The sequence below is a fragment of the Plasmodium inui genome (genome assembly GCF_000524495.1).
Source record: "Plasmodium inui San Antonio 1 unplaced genomic scaffold supercont1.1, whole genome shotgun sequence".
In the NCBI taxonomy this organism is placed as follows: domain Eukaryota; phylum Apicomplexa; class Aconoidasida; order Haemosporida; family Plasmodiidae; genus Plasmodium; species Plasmodium inui.
The window spans coordinates 1,709,836-1,719,036 of NW_008481835.1; the positions used below are offsets into that span (position 1 = coordinate 1,709,836).

Consider the following 9,201-nt stretch of genomic DNA (forward strand, 5'->3'; position numbering starts at 1 on the left):
CCCCACTTTTTTACCTCATCAAAATTTGTGAGACCATCTTTCTCCCTTTCTTATTTTTGGCGTAATCGACGGAGAAAGAGGACCATAAACCGGTCAGGCGGGGAAAAGGAAAATACGCCCCATTTGTTTAGTATTTGCCTCTCCGGATTAGTCCCCCTTTGCTATGAGCCTCTCTTAGCTGTAAGCTTTGACGAAGTGCAAGGGGTGCCGGCAACCAATCGTTGCTCAGTTAACCGGCATCGCAAGGAGTTGCTCCAGGTAGATTAAACACGCGAAGAGATAGCTACCCCCGTGCGAGGAAGGTCAAAAGAAAAAATAAATAAATAAAATAACATAAAATAAAGTAACAATTTTAACCGACCCGACGCAGTTTAACATTCCATTTTGAAGTAAAACTTTCTCTACACGGAACGGAGCCCAAGGTTGCGTGTCTTATGCGTAGGAAGGGAGAGGATAACGGGTGACGAGTAGTCCTTCCGTTTAGCGAGGTACCTCCGTTCGTCACGTCAGCGTGAAACTTCATTCTGCACAGATATTCTAAGTGTTACTACCTTTTCCCCCACCTCGATGAAATGAAAAGAATGAATTTGTGTCGTCCCCCTATAAAGCGTGAACAATGAGTGATGATGACTTTTTCCAAGACAAAGGTAGCAGCTCGTTACAATACATCAAGTGCAAGACCAGCACAAAGATTGATGACATTTTGAAGAGGCGGAGAAATAAGTTAATAAACGGGGGTGACGGTGAACGAAGCAGAGAAGAGAGCCCGAATGAGGCGTCTTCCCCAAAATATAACCCACATGACGGAAAACAAAAGGAACACCACGGCGAAGGAAGCAGACATGGAAATGATGAAAGGTACCCGAAATGGGGAGAAAAAAGTGACAGTTACCACGGGAGCAGCAGCTACCAACTCGAGGAAGTGAACAAATATCTGACAAAAAGGCATAGTCATGCAAACCTCCTGGATGACGAAGGAGAGCTCAAATTGGGAAGGAATTACACACAACAGAGATACAGTCTAGGGAAGAAAAGTTTCACAGAGGATTCTATTAAGGATATTTATTCCCAGGATGAGAAATTCAGAAAGGGGAATATTAAAAGTTGCATCAATTTGTCCACCTTCGATGATACAAAAAGGAGCCAATTACGAGTGTCAAAATCGTTGCACCATTTAAACCTACAACGAAGGAAAAAGAGTAGCAGTTCATACCTTCCGCATAATGGGGACGAAACAGTACCTTACGCAGAGGACCCCCTGGGGGGGAACTTAAACAATATATATAAGACTCCTAGTACAGAGGTCCTTTTGAGGGAGATAAGAAGCAAAGAGGATGATGACGGCAACATTCTTCACGACGGTGACAATATCGAGGGGGAATATCAGAACGGTTATGATGAAAACAGGGAAGAAATTTTCGCAAACTTGAATAAGATTTACCTGAATGATGTCGATTTAAATAAGACGCCAAGTAAGAGTTTCTCGAGGAACTATTTCGAGTACTTAAAATTCGAAACAGCTGGGAAGATGAATATGAGCGAACTGGAGACTCCTGCAAATTTGAAAGACGAAAAAGAGGAAGAGGGAACGAACACCCCATTTATTACGTATTATTTGGCTGGGAAGACAAGCAAAAGTGGACTTGAGCAGAATGTGAATCTAGACTATCCGTGTGATGATGAAAAAGGTGAAGTTGTCGTCCCCCCTGGGGTGGAAGCACAAAAGGGTAGTACCATTTATTTGCCAAAAGAGCAGCGAAACATACTCGAAGAGTTAACTTTGAAAGGGGAACAGGACAAAAACGGGGATAGCCATTTCTTTACGAAGGAGGAAGGCCCTGTCGTTTCCCATTTGGATGGGTTTAAAAGTATTCTCTCTAACCAAGGGGATGACGCCCAATATAGAAGCAGGGACAAGGCGGGGGGCGAGAGTGTGACCCTTCTCAAGCTTGCCAGTTCGCAGAAGTACAATTTTGTGAAGACTGAAGCGGAATACAACGACATGTTGAGGGAAAGAAGTAACCAACTTCAAATTGGAAAAGGTAGCGCAACGACTACTGGAAGGATTGCAGAGAGTAGCAACGTAAATGTTTTGGGAAATTTTGTCTCAAACAATAACGTAAGTTTTAATGACAACATTTTTTCGTCAAACCAATTTCACATAATGAATACGAAATCGTTTCGGGACAACCTGTTCGTCGACTCCAAGCAGTGCGACAGAGAGAGCACCATGCCGGTGCAGAGGATGAAGCATAGAAGTGACACGTTACCCCCCGGGTGTGAGCTGAGAAGAAGTCTGACTTTAAGAAACATGCCGATATCTAATTCAATGACGGAGAAACAAGGCTTCCATGATCTTCCCTCTGGGGAGGACGCCCCACTTAGAGGAGACCGCAATTATGCCAGCCCATGGAATGATAAAATAGAGACCCCCGATGACAGATCCCTTGGTGTAAGCAAGAACCCTTTGGTGGTTAATTCAATGATGCTGCAGAGATCTCAAACAGGAATCAACCAAATAGACCAGTTTGCAATTCATCGGAGTACCAGTTTTGGGGATAAAAAAAGAAGCCCCGACTTCGCAAGCAGGTTGGATAAGGACCCTCACATAGATGTGTATGTCCGTGAATACAGCAAAGGATGTGATAACCCTCCGTTTGGTTTTAATTCTTTAAAAAGCAGCACTGTAAAGTTAGCCAGCCGAGAGGAAGACAAGCATAGCAGGTGGGGCCAAAGTGAGCATAGCAGAAACGCGGGTGACTCCACAGAGGTGAGTAATGATATCAGTTACAATGTCCCAAGGGGCTATAACGATGTGAACAAGTTGGATGCAGACGAGGGGAGATTAACCCGAAGAAGCGATCCTTCCAACTCAAAAGACGGAATGATTTTCACCAAATTGAGGAATCTGCACAAACATAGTGATGATGAGAGCAATGGTCTTCACAACATAGAGAAGTACTTAATCGAAGGAAGAGAAAGAAAAATTTTTTCCAACAGTTCTGAGAATGTGTATCTGATGAATAGTCATTATAACTATGGGGGGGATGGAACGTCAGATTATGCGAGCCAGGTTAGGAAAAAAAAAAACCTCACCGTAGATATAGGGGGAATGAATAAACATACGTGCGATGGTGTCGGCTTCTTCGATATAAACAATCCAGATGAATTGCACTCCTTTGAGAAAGCACACACGGGGCATAGTGAAAAGGGCGGTGTAATGTACAGAAGTGTGGCCAGTAACAACTCCAATGCCATTATTCCTTCTGATGGAATGACCAATGTACAGATGCCTGAGCGCAATGGAATCAGCTTTTATAGTGGCCCCTTGGTGGGGAGAGAACTAATTCCTGTGGGAAACAGAAGCAGTGTGAACAAGTTAGGCGAGACAGCCGATTTCGGAGGGAAAGAAAGCAGTGATCTCTCCGACTCGAGAAACACGGACAACACGATTAGGATTATATCCACCGAGGGTTACATTTCTGACAGGAGGGGCGAAATCATCGACGGGCGTGACTTGAGGCAGTACTGGTTTGACTACATAAATAGCAGCATTGGTAGCGTCAATGCAAATGACATACGGGGGTTGATATTTGGCAGCTCGCAGGGTCGTATCGGTAGTAAAGCTGCCAACAACCAGATGGGGCCCCCATCAAATCAGATGCAACACTCTCCGTGTGCAGTGCCAGGGGACGTCTCAACGAGCCGCATTAGTGAAGACGCACTGGCACAACTCATCCGGGAAAAGATAAAGGACAGCATAAATGACGTAGTGGAGAAGTTACTGAATGAGAGGAAGAACCTGGACATAGTGAGAAAGGATCTTCTGAACGGAGTTGAGAAGGAGCCAAATGCGAGTGATGCTTCAGAGGGATACAACAACGGGGGGGAAGGCAGCGGGGTAAAAAACAACAGGGTGTCCTGCAGTAGCAGCGTGAAGTGTGAGCAGGGAGGGGTAGACCAAGATGTCGCCCCAGTTAAAGGGGTCGCAAAGGAGCTCAGAGGGAAAGGAAGCAATCCTGTTTGTAACGACGGAGTGACTCGAACCGCAGGTGAGGCACCAAGTAGGGAACTCGACCAGGAAAAGGGCACCACGAAGATAGGACGTTGCTCTGAAGAACATCAAGACGAGGAGCATTCAGCACAGGGCAGTCAACACCTGGGAAGAGAATCAAACAAAGAGACAGTTCACCTGGATGAGGAAGACATGCAAGAAATTGAGAAGCTGAATAACCATCTCAAATTGAACAAAATAAAAAAGTCAGTAAACCTGCAAAAAGAAGACAAAGAAAAGAATCAAGTGAAATGGAAAAAACTCCTTTATAATTGTATAGACATAATTTACTCTTTGACGAACGAAAATAATGCGAAAAATAAAAAAATGAATTCCCTCTTAGGAGAAATAAACAAGCTGAACGAATATGAGAAGAAAATAGAGCATCTGAATGAAGAGAATGAGAAACTAAGAGTAGAACTTATGCAAAAGAACGAACTTGTGAAAAAAAAAGACATCAAAGAAAGGACAAATTTAAATGTGAAAATCGCCGACCAAGCGAAAAAAATTGCCAATTATGAGAAGGACATTAACATATACAAAAATAAAGCCAACAAACTGAATCACAAGATAAGTAACAAGGACAGCGAAATGGATAAGTTGAAAAAGAAGTACCAGCTAGTTTTGGACGAAATTGAAAAGTGCAAACAGGATGCAACCGCTACCTTGAAGCAGGTACTCAACAAGAAGCACCCCACTCTGGTCGATAAGCAGTGCCTAGACATTTCCAAGTATTACGAGGTTGAGATGTGCATGCTTAACAAACAAATCAGAAATTTGAAGGACCTCCTTAAAACTGGGACCAAGGAGAAAATCATGCTCAGAAAGAAGCTAAGCGAGTGCTCCGAGGGGAGGAGCCTTCGGGGTGGGCATCCCGGTGAGCACTCCAAGGGACATTCCAACGGGAAGTCCCACGCCGATTCGTATTCCCATTCGTATGCCGATTCGAGTGCCCATTCCGGTGCACACTCCAGTGATGATGCCGATGGGGAGGAAAGCCGCAGAAAGGCCGCCCCCCAAAAGGGTAACCCAACCCAGACAGACACGAGTGAACACACCAAGGAAGGCACGTACAAAAAAATGTGTCAAAATTTATTCAACGAAATGAATGAAATAAAAAAAAATTTTGATAATCAGAAAATTTTGTATGACCAAAAAATTGAACAACTGGAGCAAAAGCAGGAGCTGCAAAATATGAAAAATAAATTGGACGCATCGGAAAAAATTGTAGAAGTGTACCAAAATATTTTTCGCGAAAATGTGAATTATATAAAAAGTGATAACTTGCAAAAACGGGATTTCAGTCAACCTACGGGAGAGATGCATTCCCAAGGGGACGGAAAGAGTTACGGCCACCTGCAGAGCGGTGAGAAGGATAATTTGCCCAAAATGGTGGATGCCGTTAGCTTGGCTCAACACTCCAATGGAGGGAGGAGCTACGACGACTTTGGCAAATCCTCCGTTGCATTGTCGAGGAAGGATAATCCTAATAGTCAGATGAATGCAACCTTCACGTCTTGTAATATGCCCGGGGCGTCTGCGGAATTCACCATGAGCAGGCTCCAAATGGGGAGTGAGTCAACGGGTGGCCACATGCTTCCTCCCGGGGTCAATAGCGCCGCCTGGGGAAGCGTTCCCTCGGTGAGCGGCATTGGTATGGTTGGCGATCTTGTGTCAGTCGACACGCGCAACCCGAACGCGAACACGCAGCACAACTACCTGAATGATTTTGTAAAGATGTACCTAGAAAAGAACCCCATCAGTGAATCAAACAATGGGTTCCAAATTAGCGACTTGACAAAATGGAATCAAAGATGCACAGAAAATGTGTCAAACAGTGAAGACAAAATTAATCACCTACATGACACCTTAATGAGATTTGAAAAGACAGAATTGGTCAACATATTCATAACGATATGTAGCGAATTAAAAAGTGACAATATTTTTTTCGTAATCCAGTTTGTAAAATTTTTGTCCTTCATTGTGTATGAACAGTTCCCCTTATTCTCTTCCTTCTTTTACAACGTCGCCTCGATAATTTCGATAAATTCTACCAAATTTGATGAATACATAAATGTGATCAAGAAATGGAAGAGCCACTACGTGAATGGGCAGAAGTATTATCTCTTCCGGAGAAGTGTGCTTTTAATTTTTCAAGCAGATTTGAAGGACGTCAGAAGGAGGGACATCGATGGGGCTTGCTTGAAGCTTGTCAGAAGTTTGTACGAGAAGAATCTGGAGATGTCCAAATATTCCAATGTACGGCAAGCCGGCTCGCAGAGCGCACCGCTTCTGCGCCGATTTTACACCGACTGTACACCGCTTCTGCACCCCCCCTACACCGCTTCTCCACCGCAGGACTCCTTCGAGAAGGCCGAATACATAATCAACAAACATTCGAAGGAAATCATCAGCAAAGTCATTAAGACGTACATGAACCTGTACAGCATTGCCAAAATCAGCGACATCATCCCGCACATGAATTCGATGAACTCAAAGGTGCGCGAGGGGAAGGCCCATGCCGTCGCGCAGACTCGTGACAGCTTAGCACATTTTTGGTAGACAAACCGATTCTCGTCTTTGTCCCCACACATGTACACACGTTACAATTTCGCCACCCCCCCCTTTTGCAGCTCAAAACGCAGTCCTACTTTGTCAGGTCCATATCATCCTGCTTGAATTTGAGCAAAACGGATAATTTTCAGGAGGTTCGACGGATGGCACGGTGTATACTGGCGCGCAGATGGCCCCCCATCCGCTGCTGGTTCTCCCTTTTGCCGCCTCTCCATATTACCACTTTTCCATATTACCACTCCTCCCTATTATGGTTTCACCTCTTTTCCGCATTCCTATCTCTGCACTCCCCAACAGATCGAGCGGAAAATAAAAGAACTGGCGGCAACCAAGGGGATTAACGAAAAGATAAAGAACAGGTAGCGACTCAAAGCGTTCGAAATGTTGGACGGCCTGGGCGCATTGGACACCTTGGGAACTCCGAAAAGGAGAGAAACTTGAACGTACATATAATGCGCAGGAGGGACGCGCACAAAATAGGGCAACATGAAAGGGGCAGGTGCCCCCTGACTTGTGTCTCTCTCTCCTTGGTCTACCTACTCATTACACATTTCCCCCCCATTTTGGACTCCCCGTGCAGAATCAACGTAAACGAAATAGACGAATATTTGGCAGCGTACACAATTATGGGCACTCTGAAGAAGTACTTGAACGTTACACTCACCCAGGACCTGTTGCCCTCCATCTCGAAGATGATTCAGAAGAACAGGTCATCCCAGTGAGGGAGGCTGTATGGTGAACCCCCATATTTCACCTTTGCGCCACGTCCCATTTGATCATTTTTTTTTGTTACACCTTTTGGCTTTCTCCCTTCCTTTTTAAGTTTATTTTTTTTTCGTTTCCACGTACTATATATGGTATGTGCGTTATATGTGTCCCTGTTTGGCGATTTTATCTTAATTCCCTTTATTCATTCTTACGCATTAAGCCTTCGTTTGGCGTCCTCCACATAGGACCGCTCATTTTTTTATTTTTTTTTTGTTCACTCTTCAAATAAAAGTGAAGTGTTATTATGAATTATTTATATCATCCTTTATGAATCTCTGAAGTTGACGTTCTTTTTTTTTTGTTTTTTTTTCTAACTTGTGAAATTATTTTTTTTCTTTTTTAGAAACCAAATGGCATTATGTGAAGATGCGATGTGTTAATGGAACTGATCTATGCACAGCTTCGTAAATCACGAGGGGAACGTTCACGGGGGAAAAAAAAAAATATATATATATATTTATATGTCTATTTGTATATGTATCGATCTTTTAAGAGCTGTTGAACGGTACGACTGATGAAACGGAGGTATCTCATACATGACTCTTACGAAAAGTAATTTACAGGATGTACGGAGTCGGAAGTGTGGTTCGGGGTTCGCATTTTCCTCTGTGCTGATCAAGATGCGGAGATAATCATGATGATGACTTCTGTACAAAGGTGACTCTCTTTCGCTCCCTCTTATTTGTTTACATAGCACTCTTGATAATTTCAACAAAGGATGGCTTCAAGGAAGCATTGCCAACTAGGAATCCATCAATATCTTCCTGCTTAATGAGGGATGCACAATTTTCAGTATTAACACTACCCCCATATAGAATTCTGATCTGGTTAGCATTTTTTTCTCCACATTTTTCTTTCACAATATTTCTGATTTCTTTATGGACCTCTTGGGCTTGTTCAGGTGTTGCAGTTTTGCCGGTCCCAATGGCCCAAATTGGTTCATATGCCAAAACAACATTATCGAAATTGTCAATTAAATGGACAAAGCTGTTAACTTGTTTTGTTATTACGTCGATGGTTTGATTTTTTTCCCTCTGTTCCAATGACTCACCAAAACAGACAACAACTTTTAACTTATTTTTTAAACACTGCTGCAATTTGTCTTTTACATCTTCATCCGTTTCGTTAAAGAATTTTCTTCTTTCAAAATGTCCAATGATTACATATTCGATGTTCAGATCCTTTGCAATTTCTGCGCTGACTTCTCCTGTGTAGGATCCATTTCCGTACTTGGACACATTTTGTATGCCTGTGTGAAACTTTGGCTTCAGCAAGCTCTTTGCAAGTTCATAGTGCACGTTCACGGGGAAAACGACAACGTCTGCAGTTGGGGTGGGGTTCGGAAGTTGAGGTGGAGCTTCCGTTATGGAGCAATTGCCACGGAAAAATTTCCACGAAGCAATGGCAACGGAGCAATCACCATTGCTGCGTAAGCGTCTACATCATCATCTGCATCGCCCCGACGCAGTGGCTCTCGCGGGACTTACCCAGCTTGGCGGGGTCAAAGTCCAACTCATTAAAGCTCGCCGTCAGGGCCTTTATGCTTTCCTGGGTTCCATTGCATTTCCAATTGGCTGATACGAAATATTTCCTCGTCATTTTGTTCCGTGGATTTAGACATTAGTAATGAGTACGGGGTGGCGTGGATGTTACAGGGGCCTTCAAAGTGGGAAAAATGAAAGTGGTGTCAGCATTTTAGTGAGAAAATAGGTGATACGTTCCATGCGTAAAGACGAAATCATTTTACCAAGTACACAGTCGCTCATATGGTAAGCACGCACTCGCTCATCTGATGGGCACACCGT

The 9,201-nt window shown here is 43.7% G+C and overlaps 2 protein-coding genes across 2 annotated transcripts; one reads left to right on the forward strand and one right to left on the reverse strand.

The window, feature by feature from the left end:
• Positions 1–616: 616 nt before the first annotated feature.
• On the forward strand, positions 617–7,350 carry C922_00388 (hypothetical protein; the record flags this gene model as incomplete). Its single annotated transcript, XM_008816005.1, has 5 exons — positions 617–6,313; positions 6,413–6,553; positions 6,688–6,762; positions 6,926–6,987; positions 7,209–7,350. The coding sequence occupies 5 exons, from the start codon at positions 617–619 to the stop codon at positions 7,348–7,350; spliced, it is 6,117 nt and encodes a 2,038-aa protein (XP_008814227.1).
• A 732-nt stretch (positions 7,351–8,082) lies between these two features.
• Positions 8,083–8,995, reverse strand: C922_00389 (triosephosphate isomerase; the record flags this gene model as incomplete). The annotated part of the gene is made up of 2 exons (XM_008816006.1): positions 8,083–8,717; positions 8,884–8,995. The coding sequence occupies 2 exons, from the start codon at positions 8,993–8,995 to the stop codon at positions 8,083–8,085; spliced, it is 747 nt and encodes a 248-aa protein (XP_008814228.1).
• Positions 8,996–9,201: the final 206 nt, after the last annotated feature.